Below are 19,074 nucleotides of genomic sequence, written 5' to 3' on the forward strand. Positions count from 1 at the left end.
GACCTTGACGCCATCGAAATTGTCTGCTTGACAGTCCGAATCTGGAGACCACACCGCTTCACGATGTCTGGGTGAATGAAGCTCTCCGTGCTCCCGCTGTCAAACAAACAATAAATCGGGCGTTTGTTTACCTGTATGTCCATCATGGACTTGTCGAGTCTGTGAGGCTTGGCCTGGTCCAGGATGATCGACGCCACCGTTGGTTCGTGGGCGCAACTGCAGGCAGCTGAGATGGTTGATGACGACCCCTGCTGGTCATTCGCGGTCAGTGCCGACCAAAATGGCTGCCCCCATAGGTCGCACGTGGACGATGGCGCCAAAACCTGCGGCCCCTGCAGGTCGCACGTGTCTTGCGACTCCGTCGTTCGGAATGGCGACGTCCTGGAATCGCACGTGGTAGAAGACCTTGAAGATGCAGAAGACAAGGAGGCCGGCTCCGGGGAGTCACACGCCGCACTGCTGTTCTTGGATGGAAGTTTGGACCGGCATACCTTGGAATAGTGCCCCTTCTTGCCGCAGGCAGAGCACAACACCGCTTTAGCTGGACATCGCTGCCGAGGGTGTTTCACCCCCCCACAGAAGTAACACCGCGGGACACCTGGAGCTGCTGCCGTCGTCAGGTCCGAGGCTGGGAACGCAATCGCACAGTTTTTCGGTCCCGCTGAATGAAGTGGAGTCTGTGACTGCCCCTGCCACACTGTCTCCACGTGGTCGTCGGGGTAAATCGCCAGGTTACCTTGCTCCAACAGCCGAAGGCGGATGTACGACGAGCTGATTCCCGCCACGAACGCATCTCGAGCTAGGTCGTTCATGTACTGGTCTGCCGACACTGCCTTGCAGTTGCAGGCTCTGGCTAGCTGTTGAAGCTCGCACGCGTACTGTTCCGTCGTTTCGCCGGGCTGCCGCCGTCAAGTGGCTAGAAGGTATCGAGCATGCATCTCATTCGGCGGTTTGTTGTATCGCTTCTTGAGAAGCTCGAGGGCCCCTTTGTAGTCGGTGGCCCCACGGATCGCTAGGTGTACAGCGTCGCTTACCCTCGCGTGGAGGACCCGGAGTCTGTCGGCGTCGTTGGTGACCGCTGTGGAGGCGTCGAGGTAATCCTGGAAACACTTCAACCAGTGGTCGAAAGTGTTCGATGCTCCCGCCGCACGTGGGTCCAACGTAAGCCGTTCGGGTTTAAGCATTTGCTCCATGTTTTCTTTGTCGTTTTTTTTTCAACAAAAAAAAGAATTTACTTGTTGGCAATAAAATTGATGCGCGATATAACACACGAGAGGCGTGATGTACTCGGGAAATAAAGGCTTTTATTGCCAACAATAACAGAGCTACCATATACAGTATACGATCCCAGACTAAAGGGTCACCAGGCAGAGCAGTGACCTTTATACCTCTCCCAGGAGGCGGAGCCGACTGGGGTGTACCATAAGGACTATATTAGCAGGTAGAACAGCCCAACCCTAACCCCAACAGTAACATATACACAGACTCATAGTACTGGCCAGACCATGGCTCAGCACCACCTGGTGGGAACTATCTACCCGTGATTTAAACATATTCAACGAGATAGCCTCCACCACTTCAATAGGCAGAGAATTCCAGAGATTCACTACCCTCTGAGAGAAGAAGTTCCCCCTCAACTCTGTTCTGAACCGGCCCCCACTTATTTTGAGGCTGTGCCCTCTAGTTCTGGTTTCCCTTCTAAGTGGAAAGAATCTCTCTACCTCTACCCTATCCAGCCCCTTCATTATCTTATATGTCTCTATAAGACCACCCCTCAGCCTTCTAAACTCCAATGAGTACAGACCCAATCTGTTCAATCTCTCCTCATAAGCTACACCCCTCATCTCCAGTATCAACCTGGTGAACCTTCTCTGCACTCCCTCCAAGGCCAATATATCCCTTCGCAAATAAGGGGACCAAAACTGCACACAGTACTCCAGTTGCGGCCTCACCAGTGCCCTGTATAGTTGCAGCAAGACCACCCTGCTTTTATATTCTATCCCCCTCGCAATAAAGGCCAACATTCCATTCGCCTTCTTGATCACCTGCAGACTGAGTTTTTGCGATTCGTGCACAAGGACCCCCAGGTCCCTCTGCACAGTAGCATGATGTTAATTTTCTCCATTTAAATAATATTCCAATTTACTATTATTTCTTCTTGAAGTGGATAACCTCACATTTGCCAACGTTATATTCCATCTGCCAGATCCTCGCCCACTCGCTCAGCCTATCCAAATCTCTCTGCAGACTTTCCGCATCCTCCACGCAATTCGCTTTCCCACTCATCTTCGTGTCATCAGCAAACTTTGATACTCTACACTCAGTCCCCTCCTCCAGATCATCTATGTAAATGGTAAACAGTTGAGGCCCCAGCACCGATCCCTGTGGCACGCCATTCGTCACCAACTGCCAACCAGAAAAGCACCCATTTATTCCAACTCTCTGCTTCCTGTTAGATAGCCAATCCCCAATCCACGCCAACACCTTACCCCCAACTCCGTGTACCCCAATCTTCTGCAGCAACCTTTTGTGAGGCACCTTATCGAATGCCTTCTGGAAATCTAAAAACACCACATCCACCGGTTCCCCTCTGTCAACCGCACTAGTCACATCTTCATAAAAATCCAGTAAATTCGTCAAACATGACTTTCCTTTCATGAATCCATGCTGCGTCTGCTTGATCGAACCATTCTTATTCAGGTGCTCTGTTATTTCCTCTTTAATGATGGACTCCAGCATCTTCCCAACTACGGACGTTAAACTAACCGGCCTGTAGTTACCCGCCTGTGTGCATTGTTCTAATTCCCAATGAATCTCCTCTCTACCTCTCACAGTTTCCTTCTTCAGTGGTGTGTCCATGGAACATAACTCAAAATCAGCCAGAAGATTTACTCAGGTGTTTGCCTCTCCTATCAGTGTAGTCAAGTGTTTTCATCCAGAGGAAGGGATCTCAGCCAACTTTCAGTTTTCAAGCTAAACCCATTGGGTAGCACTCAAGGAAAAGCATTGTGGCCCAGTGGTTAGCACTGCTGCCTCATAGCGCCAGGGACCCAGGTTCGATTCTAGCCTAGGGTGACTGTCTGTGTGGAGTTTGTACATTCTCCCCATGTCTGCGTAGATTTCCTCTGGGTACTCCGATTTCCTCGCATAGTCCAAAGATGTGTAGGTTAAGTGGATTGGCCATGCTAAATGCATGGGGTTAAGGGGATAGGGATAGGGGTGGGCCTGTGTAAGATGCTCTTTCGGAGAGTCGATTCAGACTTGATGGGCCAAATTTTTTTTTATTCCTACGTGGGACTTGGGCGTTGCCGGCTGGCCAGCATTTACTGCCCATCCCTAGTTGCTCTTGGAGGGCTGTTGAGAGTCAATCACATTGCTGTGGCTCTGGAGTCACATGTGGGCCAGGACAGCAGATTTCCTTCCCTAAAGGGCATTAGTGAACCAGATGGCTTTTTCCAACAATCGACAATGGTTTCATGGTCATGAGTAGATTCTTAATTCCAGATATATTTTATTGAATTCAAATTCCAGCATCTGCCGTGGCGGGATTCGAACCCGGGTCCCCAGATCATTAGCTATGTTTCTGGATTAATAGCCTAGCTAGGCCATTGCCTTCTATGTTGTATGGCCTCCTTCTGTACTGTAGGAACTCTATGGTTATGGATCTATGGACAGGAACCTGGATTTCCGGCCCCTTCTGGCCCCATTTCATCCTAATAGCCCCGCGACACTGAAAGTGGTTATAATGTACCTAGGGCAATCCTAACCCACATCAGTGGAGCCGAGTCAGCTTAGACCATTGTGGGACCTGAATGATCCACCCAGTTTGTGCTACAGCTGCGTGGTTACTCAGCATGCTTCTAGGAAAGCCTCTGATACCATCCTTCTGAGATTGCCGTTCTGTGGACACAATCCATCAGAGATGGAGTGCAGCCTGGCCGAACACATTCCATTTGTAGCCATCTTCTTTCATCCCATTAGAGAACTTTGAACCCAGCTCCCAGAGCTGAAGCTTTGTTATGGTAACACATTCAGCCACCCAACTCTCATTTATTAAAGAAATTAAACATGTAATAAGCTACATCGGAATGATAAATCACTATTTAGACTCACAGACTTGAGAGGAATGTTCAAAGATCTATTGCACTCCAGTGTGAAACAATCTCAGGAAATGTTTGAGCCAGAAGTTACCAAATATATCTTAATAAATTAACTATCAGATAGTGACATTAACACATGCAAAATTATGCGTTGGTGCAATTTTTAAATGAAAAAATGTTGATGATTGTCATGTAGGCCACTCAGAAGTGTGCAATCTTGCTGCTGCTTCATTTCCGCAATTGCTTTCATTAATAAAAAAATAAACATTGAATCAGTTCCCTGTATTCCACTCAATTACTGCAAGAATGGCTGAATTCAAACTGCAACCACACAAACCCAACCACCGTCAGCACAAAAGACAAGCCGAATAAAGCAATTGTCAATCAAGGCATGCACTCCATCACCCATATGCCATCCAACAGACTTCCCTCGACAGCTATGTTTTATTTGCAGGTCACTGTGCCAATAAAGAACGGACTAAGTCCTTTATAGGCATCAATCAACTCCCGCAAACGACCTGTAGGTCTCTCATCATCACACATCATTCTCTGCTGGTTGGTCCCAGCCTTATTAAACTGCTCCCTGTTCAGCCAGGGAGAAGGATATCGAGTTACCGTCTGATTTCTCTCACTGCCTCCAGTTACCCTCAGCTTAGCCTTCGTGCCAGAATGCGCACAGACTGGGAACTGCGCAGCGATGATAGGGTCAAACAGAATTTAATACAATGCTTAGCAATTGTGCGCTATTGTTTTGATGTACCTGACTTAGGAAAGAGTCTGAGGAAGAAGGATAGCATGAAAAGGATTGTTTGAATGATTGCATGGTGGAAATATTGTGGTAAAGGCATTGGGTGGGATTTTCTAGCCACGCTTGCCCTGACACCAGAACAATCCCACCCAAGGTCAATAGGCTTTTCCATGGTCCACCCCTCGCCAGTTACAATTCCCGTGGTGGGCAAGACAGTAAAATTCACCCCATTGATTTTAGACTTTAAAAAAAAACGTATTTACAAGGTGTAAGTGTCGCTGGCTGGGCCAGCATTTATTGCCCATCCATAATTGCCCCAAGAAGGTGGTGGTGAGCTACCTTCTTGAACCACTGCAGTCCCTGTGGTGTAGATACACCCAGAGTGGTACTGGGGATAGATTTATGCTGGGGATGGATTTGATCCAGCAACTGCGAAGGAACGGCAATGTATTTCCAAGTCATGATGGTGAGTGACTTGGAGGGGAACCTGCTGGGTGGTGGTGTTCCCATGTGTCTGCTGCCTTTGTCCTTCTAGATGGGAGTGGTCGTGGGTTTGGAAGGTGCTGTCTAAGGAGCTGAAACTGATTTGAAATGGTTCTTGATTATGATCAAGAGGGAGAGAAAAGAGGATTGGCCAGGCCATTATAAGAGACATGCCCTGTTCTTTATACCACCTACCTGAGATAGATGGCATGGCGGCACGGTGGTTAACACTGCTGCCTCAGCACCAGGGACCTGGGTTCAATTTTGGCCTTGGGCGATTGTGTGGAGTTTGTACATTCGCCTCGTGTCTGCGTGGGTTTCCTCTGGGTGCGCCGGTTTCTCCCACAATCCAAAGATGTGCAGGTTAGGTGGATTGGCCATACTAAATTGATCCTTAGTGCCCAAGGATGTGTAGGCTAGATGCATTAGCCATTTAGATGTATGGGGTTACCACGATAGGGCAGGGGAAAGGACCTCGGTAAGATACTCTGTCAGAGAGTCGGTGCAGACTCAATGGGCCAAATGGCCTCCTTCTGCATGTAGGGATTCTATGATAGCAGACTGGGCCTTAGTTTAATGTTTCATCCAAATGTTAGTAGGCAGAATCTTGTGGAGGCAATGGGAAGCCCGGCTGTTAACTACAGAGCGAGCAAGAGCCCCATGTCACCTCCTTTAGGGGAGGCCCAACATATTATTTCACTCAGGCAATTGACAGGCCACATTCATCAAAGAAACCATGTGAACATTGGGAAGGCTGTGGCAGCCATCAGTACGACACTCTCCTGAAGCCCAGAATCATTGCCGGATCCCAGCTCAAACATGGGTGATGGCAGTATGGCTGTGTGTGTGTGTGTGTGTGTGTGTGTGTGTGTGTGTGTTGGCGGGTTGGGGGGGGGGGAAGGGGGGGGGGGGGGTGTGGCGAGGGTGGGGCAAAGGAAAGATTAACATGGCCTGGAAGCAAGGGCAAAGAAATGGATTTCAGCTGCCCCAACCTTGCCCTTCCTGATAGGTAAAGTTGCCATAGTCCCAGATGACTATACTGGTGGTGATTTAACCAGAGGGTCACCTGACCTCAGGCAAGAGGCAAGGTTGAGAAGGTGGAGCTTTCATGAAGACCTCAGTGGGTACGGGGATTGAACCCGTGCTGTTGGTGTCAATCTGCATTACAAACCAGCTGGCCATCCAACTGAGCTAAATCCACTTTCCTGACACTGGGTCACTCAATTAGGTACTAAGCGCCTAATAACCTTACCCACTGAAAGTCCGCAAGCAACGCTCTCCTATAGTACAAGAGTGTTCAACATAGCAAGGGTTAATGTGATACTGGAGAAGGATATCACCCCCAATATGAAGTAGATAGTCACATGACAGTAGAGAGGACATTCTGAATAGCCTTATAGAACCATAAAAATGATACAGCACAGAAGGGGCCATTTGGCCCATCTTGTTTATGCCGACCCAAATATACCCAGGTGCTATTTCTAATCCCATCTTCCTGCATGCAGCCCATTGCTCTGCAGTTTACAGCACTTAAGATGCAGATCCAGGTACTTTTTAAATGAGTTTAGGGTCACTGCCTCCACCACCAACTCAGGCAGCGAATTCTAGACACCCACCACCCTCTGTGTAAAAACGGTTTCCTCATGTCCCCTCTACACCTACTGCCGCTTAGCTCGAATCTATGACCTCTGGTGTATGAACTCTCTGCTGAGGGAAACATGTTCCTCCTGCCCCCTCTCTCTGCCCCTCACAATTCTGTATACCTCAATTATGTCAGCCCTCAGCCTTCTCTGTTCCAAGGAAAACAACCCCAACCTCTCTAATCTCTCCTAATAGATAGAATTCTCCAGCCCTGACAACATAGTAGTAAATCTTCTCCGCATTCTCCCCAGAGCAATTACATCCTTCCTGTAATGTGATGACCTGAAATGCACACAATATTCCAGTTGTGGCCTCAGTGTCTTCTGCAGATTCATTATGGAATCATAGAATCCATACAGTGCAGAAGGAGGCCATTCAGACCATTGAGCCTGCACTGACAACAATCCCACCCAGGCCCTATCTCCTTAACCCTATGTATTTACTTTGCTAATCCCCCTGACACTAAGGGGCAATTTACCATGGCCAATCCACTTAACCTGCACATCTTTGGAGCGTGGGAGGAAACCGGAACACCCGGAAAAAACCCACAACTATATTGCTACTTTTGTATTCTATACCTCTGCCAATGAAGGACAACACTCCGTATGCTTTGTTTTCAACCTTATGTACCTTCAGGGACCTGTGCACTTGCAGGCCAAAATCTCTCCTACATAACCTTCCCTACACTAGCTTCTTTCCATGCTGCTTTCTCCTCAGTTCAATCCATCATGCAAACCAGCCTCTTATCCATCGACTCTTCCCACTGCCTCGGAAAAGCAGCCGGCATAATCAAGGATCCCACGCACCCCGGACATTCTCTCTTCCACCTTCTTCCTTCAGGAAAAATATACCAAAGTCTGAGGTCACGTACCAACCGACTCAAGAACAGCTTCTTCTCTGCTGCCATCAAACTTCTGAATGGACCCACCTTATATTAAGCTGATCTTTCTCTACACCCTAGCTGTGACTGTAACACTACATTCTACACCCTCTCCTTTCCTTCTCTATGAACTGTATGCTTTGTCTGTATAGCGCATAAGAAACAATACTTTTCACTGTAAACTAATACATGTGACAATAATAAATCAAATCTACTCTCAGATCACATGACTATGTCATTTATTTTTTTGACATCATAGCCTGTTAACCCTTTGTGTGACTTGGTCTAACATATTTCCTTAAACTACACATTAACCTTGTAAAAAAAACAATGTGAAGGAACTGTGCACAACCATTAAATTTTTAAGGGACCATACCTCACCAACATCTTCTCATGGGCAATAAATGCTGATCTTTCCAGAGATGCCCACATCCCATGAATGAATAGAAAACAACTTGCAGAATGAACGCACTACAATGACAAGCCAGCCTTCACTTAATAGCACATGATAAAATAAGAAGAGGAAATGTGTGCGAGCGAATAGAATTCAGTCTTTTTCATTCGATTGCCCATTCCAGTCTGAAGTGGTTAAAACATAAATCCTTCCCAGACCCAGAACGGTAATTGTTCCTCAGGTCATCAGTGCTGATGGAATCAACTCTTATTGTCGAGTTGCAGATTCCATGTTATATAACACTTCAGCCTGCATACTCCAAACATGCTGCTTATACGCATATAGTGCTGACTTGTGCAAAAGCCAAATACAGCGCAAAGTAACAACATATTAAAGAATAGAGCAGAATGCAGTCTGAACCGTTTTAAAAATAAAACTCATCTCATGGCTTCTGCCTGCATGGTGCTGAACTCATTTAAATTGCAGTATCTCCTAGCAATTGAATAATCTAATTCACGGATCAGTCCATGGCAATTATAGGCTCTCTCTATTATTAAGGATTCATTTAGAGGGCTCACATGGTCAGGGATCATATTATTCTCCAAGCACGCGGGGCTTGTTTAATGAGGACGACTGAATTAAGGAGACATCTTGTTTCAAGGAGTTGTTCCAATTGCATTGCCACTTCAAATAAACTCCGCAGCTGCGTACGTACAAGAGGCTGCTTCACATTCTCCCATCTTACCTGACTGGATAATAAAATCTTTGCCTCGTGGTGATAGCTTTCGAGCTTTGAACTCAGGGCTTTCCTGTGGAAATGAGGTTTTAAAATTTAAGTACCGCAAAGACCATAAACAGGAAAGAAGCACAGATTGACGACATTTTGTTGAAAAGCTGTCAAATTTAAGGCTGTAAAAGTTAGGGGGAAAAGAAAGAGTCGGAGAACTGAGCTTGCGTTTAAAATAACCGTTGAAATTTTCAATGGGCAGGTTCACAAAATATTGTTTACTACAGGTTATCTTGAAGATGCTGGTGAAGGATTTTAATGGTAAAAGAGCAACACAGCACAAGAACAGGCTCTTTGGCCCACCAAGCCTATGCCGATACACAGGTTTCTATTCCTCAGTTCGCCTTCCATTCATGTGTCTATCAAGATACACCTTGAACGTTGCTAACGTGCCTGTTTCCACAACCTCCACTGGCAGTGTGTTCCAGGCACCCACCACCCTGTGTATGGAAAATTTACCCTGCACATCTGCCCTAAATTTACCCCCCTCACCTTAAACCTGTGTCCACTTGTCATCGACCCTTCCACCCTGGGAAAAAAGCTTCTTGATTATCCACCCTGTCTATGCCTCTTAGAATTTTGTAGACTTCCATCAAGTCTCCCTCAGCCTCCTAAAAGTGGAGTGGGAATCAAATAGCAACCATTTGGAATATTTTGTCATATCGTAGCAACTCAAATTAAAATACATTCTGTCGTTCATGATCAAATTGCAAAATGGAACCTGGAAATGTATATAAAGCTCGTTTAAGTAAAAGCGATCTAGAAATTGGTCTTGACCTAGGATCCCTGTTGTTTGACCAGTGTCGGCCCAAACTGAGAGGCCCAAGAGTCAACGGATGTTGGTCCTGAGCATTAACATGCTTGGTGTGAGCTCCCAGCACCAGTGGTGCCTCCACTGTGATGCTGCATGATCGAAGACACCTACCTCTTGGGCAGCAGCCATCAGTTAAGTGGCAGGAGGCAGAATTGGGATGAGTAATCTGTTGTATTAGGGGATTGGCATGTGTTCTGAGATTTTGCAAGCCCAGGCAAGTCGTGGGGGTTACAGCTAATGTGACATGAGAAAGCCTGGCGACACACGAAAAACTGGAAGTTTGGAAAGAAATTGGAGTGTTGCAGTCCCATTGGAAACATAGCCCTGTGTAAATCACTGCAGCAGAAGGTTGGAGATGACATTGGAAGGTGTGTGGGTAAGAGAGGCATGGGGAGAAGAAAAAGGTAGACAAGGATGCGTTACAGAGATGGCAGAATCCTGTCCTTTGTAAGATATGTCCAGCAGATAGGAGCACCACCACCTGCAAGTTCCCCTCCAAGCCACCCACCATCCTGATTTGGAAATATATCGCTGGTCCTTCGTAGTCGCTGGGTCAAAATCCTGGAATTCCCTCCCGAACGGCAATGTGGGTCAGCTCACAGCATACTGACTGCAGCGATTCAAGAAAGCAGCTCATCACTACCTTCTCAAGGGATGGGCCATAAAAGCTGGCCAGCCAACGACGCCCATGTCCCATGAATGAATTAAAAAAAAATACCTGGGAACACCACCACCTGCAAGTTCTCCCGCCAAGCCACTCGCCTTCCTGATTTGGAAATATATCGGCCGTTCCTTCATTGTTGCCGGGTCAAAATTCTGGAACCCCTCCCTAACAGCACTGTGGGTGCACCTACACCACAGGACTGCAACGATTCAAGAAGGCAGCTCACCATCACCTTCCCAAGGGCAATAAGGATGGACAGTGAATGCTGGCCTACAGTGATCCCTTGAATGAATAACAATAAAGATGCACTTAGCTACCTGGGAAAACCTTTAAATGCTGAATACAGTGTGGTTTTTAGGCAGGATTTTGAAAATCTGGATCGAAGATGCTAGTAGCCAAAAGTAATTGGATAAATCAGAGCTCACTGAGTTTATTTTTGATAGTTCAGACATTCCTCTGCAAATGCTTTAACCAGCCTTGTTGGTAAGCTTGAAAACAATGTTGAACATCGCTCACATTAGGGTTAAATTCTCCTTCCTGGAGGGACCTCCCTCCCTAACAGCACTGTGGGTGTCCTACACCACAGGGACTAGCAGTTGAAGAAGGCAGCTCACCAACACCGGCTCAAAGGCATTTAGGGACGAGCAATAAATGCTGGCCTAGCTAGTGATGCCCGCATGCCATGGGGATGGGGAGGCGATGGCCTAGTGGTATTATCGCTAGACTATTAATCCAGAAACTCAGCTAATATTCTGGGGACCCGGATTCTAATCCCGCCATGGCAGATGGTGGAATTTGAATTCAGTAAAAATATCTGGGATTAAGAATCTACTCATGACCATGAAACCATTGCCGATTGTCATAAAAGCCCATCTGGTTCACTAATGTCCTTGAGGGAAGGAAATCTGTCATCCTTACCTGGTCTGGCCTACTTGTGACTCCAGAGCCGCAGCAATGTGGTTTTACTCTCAACTGCCTTCCAAGGGCAACTTGGGGATGGACAATAAATGCTGGCCAGCCAGCGAAGCCCATGTCTCACAAACGAATGAACAAATAAAATTGCCTTACCTAGAGGGGCTCATTTTGCCTGCTCCATTGTCTGTGGTTTCAGTTTGTTGAAGAGTCGATGGACTCTGGTCATCTCCCACCTGTTGAAAGCAATCAAACATTTAGGATAATCTAATCAGCTATAATTTCATCCTCGTGATATTAGGATTGATAGTAAAGAACATTTGTAAAGTTTTGTTAAGTTTGAGCCTCTGCCTCAAAAGAATAAAAATGGAAGACTATATAAAATAAAATATTATAAAATACATACGATATAAAATAAAGATAAAAATGGAATGTGAGCAAAGTTCTGAGCAAAATAATCACTTACAGTTCGAGCCAAAGCCTTTTGAAGATCGTTGTGTCTAAGTAACTGAAGCCGGATATCATTACCAAGCTTCAGATATTGCTGCAGACATTCATGACTCCCTAAAGTACAAGGGCTAGACCAAGAAAATTAAATTATATACAGTGATAACCTACTTTGCATGGGAAAAACTGACACATACAATCGCATCAATTCTTTACACCACCAGCAAATCTTTCATTTGTACATAAATGCTGCAGTTTAAAAAGGAACTTATAATGGGCGGCACGGTAGCACAGTGGTTAGCACTGCTGCTTCACAGCTCCAGGGTCCCGGGTTCGATTCCCGGCTCGGGTCACTGTCTGTGTGGAGTTTGCACATTCTCCTCGTGTCTGCGTGGGTTTCCTCTGGGTGCTCCGGTTTCCTCCCACAGTCCAAAGATGTGCGGGTTAGGTTGATTGGCCAGGTTAAAAATTGCCCCTTAGAGTCCTGAGATGCATAGGTTAGAGGGATTAGCGGGTAAATATGTGGGGGTAGGGCCTGGGTGGGATTGTGGTCGGTGCAGACTCGATGGGCCGAATGGCCTCCTTCTGCACTGTAGGGTTTCTATGATTCTATGGTGAGGGAAAGAGCAGGGATTCATGCTTTCAAATTCGATGCCAAATTGGGAGCCTCACTCTTTGGTTAAAAAAACAAAAAAGTGATCCTTCTGGCTAAGACTCCAAAGATGTGCGGGTTAGGTGGATTGGCCATCCTAAATTGCCCCTTAGTTTCAGGGGTACTAGCTAGGGTAAATACATGGGGCTACAGGAATAAGGTCTGGATGGGATTGTTGTCGATGCAGACTCAATGGGCCAAATGGCCTCCTTCTGCACTGTAGTGATTTTATAATGCTCCTGAAACGATGACCACAAATTAAGTCTTTACATAGAAACCCTACAGTGCAGTGCCAATCAATCTAACCTGCACATCTTTGGACTATGGGAAGAAACCGGAGCACCCAGAAGAAACCTATGCAGTCACAGGGAGAATGTGCAAACTCCCAAGGCCATTCAGCCCATTGAGCCAGTACCAGCAACAATCCCACCCAGGCCCTATGCCCATAACCCCAAGCATTTACCCTGTTAATTCCCCTGACACTAAGGGGCAAGTTGGCACAGCCAATCAATCTAACCTGCACATCTTTGGACTATGGGAAGAAACCGGAGCACCCGGAGGAAACCCACGCGGTCACAGGGAGAATGTGCAAACTCCCAAGGCTGGATTTGAACCCAGGTCCCTGGCACTGTGAGGCAGCAGTGCTAACCACTGTGCCACCATGCTGCCCACCGTCATTTTTCATCCCAGTTCTCAGTAACTAACTTACCATTGATAATCAATGCAAAATACATTGCATGGATTAGCATCATTGCAGCAGGGAAAAGGCCTTTCCGCTCATCAGGTTCAGGCCAGTTCTCTGTGGCACAATGCAGGTACACCAACAGTTATACCATCAATACATCCAATGGTTTAACAAAGATTGTCAGGTTTCTTTGGAATTTAGAAGCAAAAGGAAATCTAAGTGCAAAAAAAATTAACATTAAAATGAAGCACTCAGCTGTCCTGGTTGGAGGTTCTCTCAGGAGAAATTCTGCTTTGCAACCTGTTGTACAAAATGCTGGAGCTGTTGTTATTATTGCTGTTATGCTGTGGCACTCCAACAGCAAGAAATTTCAGATAATGACAGCAGCAAATGGTGTTAATGGATAAGAGGAACTTGTTACAGGATTACAACTCTCCACTCCTTACATTCTTACTAGATTCTGTCTCAGAGAGAACTCCACCCTCTGGTGTGGTCACTCACTTTTGGTGTCCACTGGCCCCTCAAGTCAGGTGACTCATTGCTGCTGTCCTGTCTTAAAGGGACAGGCACCATGTTTGCAACAATTGCTGACCACCACTTTCTTGCACAAGAACCAGCAGGTAATAAATAAAACAGTGCAATAATCAGCCCAACTGATTCACTCATGTCCTTCAGACAGGTAAACTTGCCATCTGGCCTATATGTGACTCCAGACCCCCAGTAACATGGGCAACAGGTCTCCAAAGTACTCGAGCAGGGCAACTAGCAATGGGCAATAAATGCCACCCTTGCCTGTGGTGCCCACATCACGAGAATTAATGAGTAAAAGGTCTCTGGAAGGCTACACTTACCAAAAGCACAAAATGCAATGACCTGGAAGAAATTGAAGTCAGTATTAAGCGGCTGGGGAGGAGTGAATGCTAAAAGCCTGATAACGTACTCCTTGACGATTGTACCATCGCAACACCCCCATGCACAAACTAATCTTCCATATATTCATTTATTCCAGAGATGGGCAGTACAGTGGCACAATGGTTAGCGCTACTGCCTCACAGCGCCAGGGACCCGGATTCGATTCCCGGCTTGGATCACTGCCTGCGTGGAGTCTGCACGTTCTCCCCATGTCTGTTTCCTCCAGGTGCTCCAGTTTCCTCCTATAGTCCAAAGATGTGCGCGTTAAGTGGATTGGCCATGCTAAGTTGCCCCTTAGTGTTAGGGGGATTAGCTAGGGTAAATGCATGGGGTAACAGGGCTAGGGCCTGGGTGGGATTGTGGTTGGTGTAAACGTGATGGGCTGAATGGCCTCCTTCTGCACTGTAGAATTCTATGATTACTCATCTTATGACAGAAAGGGACTTGTGAAGGGAGACAATTAGAAAAAAGAGGCTGGATTTTACACCCCTCTGCCAGTGGCGGTTTTGGCATGAGAGGGCATGTAAAATATGAAAGGTGTTTTTTTTAATGGGATGTGGGGGTCACTGGCTGGGCCAGCATTTTGTTGCCCATTCCTAATTGGCCTTGAACCAAGTGGCTTGTTAACTGTCCATTTCAGAGGACAGTTAAGAGTCAACCGCATTGCTGTGGGGTCTGGAGTTATGTGTAGGCCAGATGAGGTAAGGGTAGTCCACTGCTTTTCCAACAACCCCCAAGCTCTCCCTCACAACAAAATAGGTGGGTGACGCCAAAGTCGGCAGCCTGCCTACGTTTAAAAAAAAAGATAATTAATGGGCAATTAAGTTTGCTAAAAAGCAAATTGAACCATATATTCCACTGCCCAGCCATAATGTGGTTGGAATGGGCTGGTGGGTGGGAGTGGGTGGGTTAGTTTTTTTTCACCTAACTGGTTGAAAGGTTGAGAGGGAGGGGAGGTATGTCCTTTGGGGTGGGAGAGTGCCCTGTGCTCGTCAAGGGCACAACCACCATCCCACGCCCTCCTCTCACTCCCCACCTCCAGATGTTACTTGGTTCCTTTCTACCTGACCTGCAGAACATGTCTCCCTTGCTCCTCACCTCACTCCTTCGGATACCTGATCCTTCTGCACCTATGAAGCCCTGACTTACCCAGTCTCCAGATCAATGCTGTCTTCCTCATGAGGCTGGTTACTGTCCAGCCTACTACTGACTTCTGATGCTACGGGGACTGCTGGAGCTGCTGAAGGGGGGGACATCAAGCCCTCACCTGCTTATGGCCACCAGCAGCTTGTTGTTGATGTTGGACAGGCTTGTGGAGCTAAGGTGCCTTCTGATGCCAGGGTGGTGATGGGTGGCAGTGGGTTTGGGGGGTGGTGAACAATGCACCCCCTCATAAAATTCAACCTGAGGTGTTTCTGAACCTAGGGAAGTTCAGTGGAATTTTCAAGCTTCATCTTCACGCCACAAAGCTGGCTGGGAGGGTGAGCTGTGTGGAGGATGCAGATATGCCTCTTTGTGATTTGGACAAGTTGAGTGAGTGGGCAAACGCAGATGCAGCATAAAGTGGATAAATGTGAGGTTATCCAAATTGGTAGCAGAAACAGGAAAGCAGATTATTATCAGAATGGCTGGGGGAGTGTGAATTGAGACCTGGGTGTTCTTGTACACCAATCTCTAAAAATAAGCATGCAGGTGCAGCAGGCAGTGAAGAAGGCAAATGTAGGCCTCCATAGCAAAAGGATTTGAGTACAGGAGCAGAGATGTCCTGTTACAATTATACACGGTCTTGGTGTTCCACACCTGGAATATTGTGTGCAGTTTTGGTCTCTGTGGTGGACTTCAGTTGTGCCTTTGTCCTACATGGACCACCGTTGTGTGTTTGTTATGCCTGGACACATCCCCTGCCAGTTCGGCTCCTCCCCTCGTCACCTAGTATAAAGTTGGCTGTCTCCTCCCCCTTGTTCAGTCCAGGTCGGTTACCTGTTGGGATGTGCTCCTGATTCTGTTATGAATAAAAGCCTACAGTTGTATTGGCACACAAGTAGTCTTTTGCCTAATTGATAGTGCATCAGTCTCCTTATCTGAGGAAGGATGTTCTTGCTATAAAGTGCAGAGAAGATTTACCAGGCTGATTCCTGGGATGGCGGGACTGACATATGAGGAGAGATTGAGTCAGTTAGGATTATATTCGGAGTTTAAAAGAATGAGGAGGGGGGATCTCATAGAAATCTATAAAATTCTAACAGAACTAGATGGGGCAGATGCAGGCAGGATGTTCAATGGCGGGGGAGTCCAGAACCAGGGATCACAGTCTAGGGATAAGGAGTGAGTCATTTAGGACTGAGATGAGGAGAAATGTCTTCACCCAGAGAGTGGTGAGCCTGTAGAATTCATTACCACAGAAAGCAGTTAAAGCCAAATGTTTTCACGAAGGAGTTTGATATAGCTCTTGGATTAAAGTAATCAAAGGATATGGGAGTTAAGCGGGAACAGGTTATTAAGTTGGATGATCAACCATGATCGTAATGAATGGCAGAGCGAGCTCGAAGGGCCGAATGGCCTCCTCCTGCTCCTATTTTCTATGTTTCTATGATTGACACAATCACTTCTCAGTTGCATTTACCAGCAATTAAATTAGGAGTTTGCTAAGCTGCAAATGAAATATTGGTTGCATTTGCAAAGGGAGCTTCTTTCCAATGCTCTTTGAGTAAAACAAAGTTGAAGATACAGATCTTAGTTTTCTCAGGGTCATTCCAAACTCACCAAACAGGAGTAATTCCCGACATGGGCCTTGTTCTCTGTTAATAAAGCTTTAAGTAAGTAGCGGTAATTTTTCACCCTTTAAAATTGAATTTGGGAGTATAGGAGTAGAAAGAAGTAAGCAACTCAACCCCTTAAACCGTTCAGTTAAATCATGGAGGATCTCAATTTCACCACCTTTGCTCCAACTGGATTGGCATGGCGGGTGGCACAGTGGTTAGCACTGCTGCCTCACAGCGCCAGGGACTTGGGTTCGATTCCTGGCTCGGGTCACTGGCTGTGTGGAGTTTGCACGTTCTCCCCGTGTCTGCGTGGGTTTCCTCCGGGTGCTCCGGTTTCCTCCCACAGTCTGAAAGACGTGCTGGTTAGGTGCATTGGCCATGCTAAATTCTCCCTCAGTGCACCTGAATAGATGCCGGAGTGTGGGGACTAGGGGATTTTCACAGTAACTTCATTGCAGTGTTAATGTAAGCCTACTCGTGACAATAATAAATAAACTTTAAATCTCCTGCGAAGAAAAAGTTTATCGACCTCAGATTTAAAAGGTCCTATTGTTTCCCTGTACATGGCAGGGATAGATCCCTATTAATCTTGGTTTTCGATTAAATACATTTCAATCTCAGAAGCCAGCAACAAACATGCGGTGCACAAACGACTTACTTCTGCAAAATCTCCTCGGCATCGCAGAGCTTTAAAACATAATCCTTCCTGCTTTCTTCGAAACTCTGCCCTGCATCGGGCAAGGTTGTGTGGATGAGTTCCTCGACAGTGCAGCCAGCTGGGAAGGTTAAGGGACAAGGCTGGGTGAATATATCAGCATGGACAAATAGTTCCTGTTGTTGCTTCCTGACAATGCTCTTCTGCACTGATATAAAATATTCCCATCCTACAGCTTCTTGTACTACAATTACCGCGATGATGGAATTTCTACTGGCACATTTCTGTCTTCTTACTTTTTTAAGTTGCCAAACTGAGTCCCTACAATGCAGAAGGAGGCCATTCGGCCCATTGAGTCTGCACTGACAACAATCCCACCCAGGCTCTATCACCTTAACCCACGTACTTATAGGGCATCATGGTAGCACAGTGGTTAGCACTGCTGCTTTACAGCTCCAGGGACCTGGGTTCGATTCCTGGCTTTGGTCACTGTCTGTGTGGAGTTTGCACATTCCCCTCGTGTCTGCGTGGGTTTCCTCCAGGTGCTCCGGTTTCCTCCCACAGTGCAAAGATGTGCGGGTTAGGTTGATTGGCCATGCTAAAATTACCCCTTAGTGTCCTGGGATGCGTAGATTAGAGGGATTAGCGGGTAAAATATGTAGGGATATGGGGGTAGGACCTGAGTGGGATTGTGGTCGGTGCAGACTCGATGGGCTGTACTGTAGGGTTTCTATGATTTCTATGATACTTACCCTACTAATCCACCTGCCACTAAGTGGCAATTTAGCATGGCCAATCCACCTAACCAGCACATCTTTGGATTGTGGGGGCAAACCAGAGCACCCGGAGGAAACCCACGCAGACACGGGGAGAATGGGCACACTCCTCACACCCCAGCTCAGAATTGAGCCTGGGTCCCTGGCGCTGTCAGGTAGCAGTGCTAACCACTGTGCCACCATGCCGCCCATCGTTGATGGTGGATACAATCTGACAGTTATTCAAGAGGTGCCCCTGGAGAATTTGAGATATTGAGATAAAGGAACAGTTTGCTTAAATTCTTAAAGGAGTAAATAGTTTGGAAACATATAGGAGGCTATTTTGCCCATTAGACCGATGCCAATGTTAACTCTTCATCTGGAGCCATGGAATCTAATCCTGTGTATTTTGCCCTTGCCCTGCAAGCTTCTTAAATTTGCCCTGTTCAACTAATTGTTAAGGAAGTCTTAATAATGTCCTTAGAAAAGCGTAATATGATTGGGTAAAATTAGCAGGTTTGATGAAACGGGAAATCCTGTTTTTTCAAACCTATTGGAGTTGTTTTGAGGATGTATCCGATAGGGTAGATAAAGGGAGGCCAGTAGATGTAGTATACGTGGGGCAGAATTTTCCCGAATATCGGCCAAGGGCGATCATCGGCAGGAAAAGTGGCATTAAAGTCATCGGCACCACTGGCAGCTTTCTCCGCATATCATCTGGGGCAAAGTGCGTAAAACGTAGAAGGGCTGATGCCACAACATCATGCTGGCAGGGCGGGCTCT

At 46.7% G+C, this 19,074-nt stretch overlaps 1 protein-coding gene across 4 annotated transcripts in view; it reads right to left on the reverse strand.

Moving 5' to 3' along the window:
• Nucleotides 1–19,074, reverse strand: part of LOC144507885 (phosphatidylinositol 3-kinase C2 domain-containing subunit gamma-like) — a 256,669-nt gene that overhangs the window by 176,888 nt on the left and 60,707 nt on the right. For all 4 annotated transcript variants that reach the window (XR_013500157.1, XM_078235332.1, XM_078235331.1 and 1 more), the window contains exons 5-8: nucleotides 17,540–17,657; nucleotides 11,890–12,001; nucleotides 11,580–11,659; nucleotides 8,992–9,055 (exon numbers count right to left, since the gene is read on the reverse strand). Coding sequence is in view for 3 of the 4 variants with exons in the window: in XM_078235332.1 (XP_078091458.1) it covers nucleotides 8,992–9,055; nucleotides 11,580–11,659; nucleotides 11,890–12,001; nucleotides 17,540–17,657 (374 nt within the window). In the remaining variant the exon portion in view is untranslated. The remainder of the gene's footprint in view (nucleotides 1–8,991; nucleotides 9,056–11,579; nucleotides 11,660–11,889; nucleotides 12,002–17,539; nucleotides 17,658–19,074) is intronic.

This window comes from Mustelus asterias, chromosome 19 (assembly GCF_964213995.1).
Source record: "Mustelus asterias chromosome 19, sMusAst1.hap1.1, whole genome shotgun sequence".
Lineage (NCBI taxonomy): Eukaryota > Metazoa > Chordata > Chondrichthyes > Carcharhiniformes > Triakidae > Mustelus > Mustelus asterias.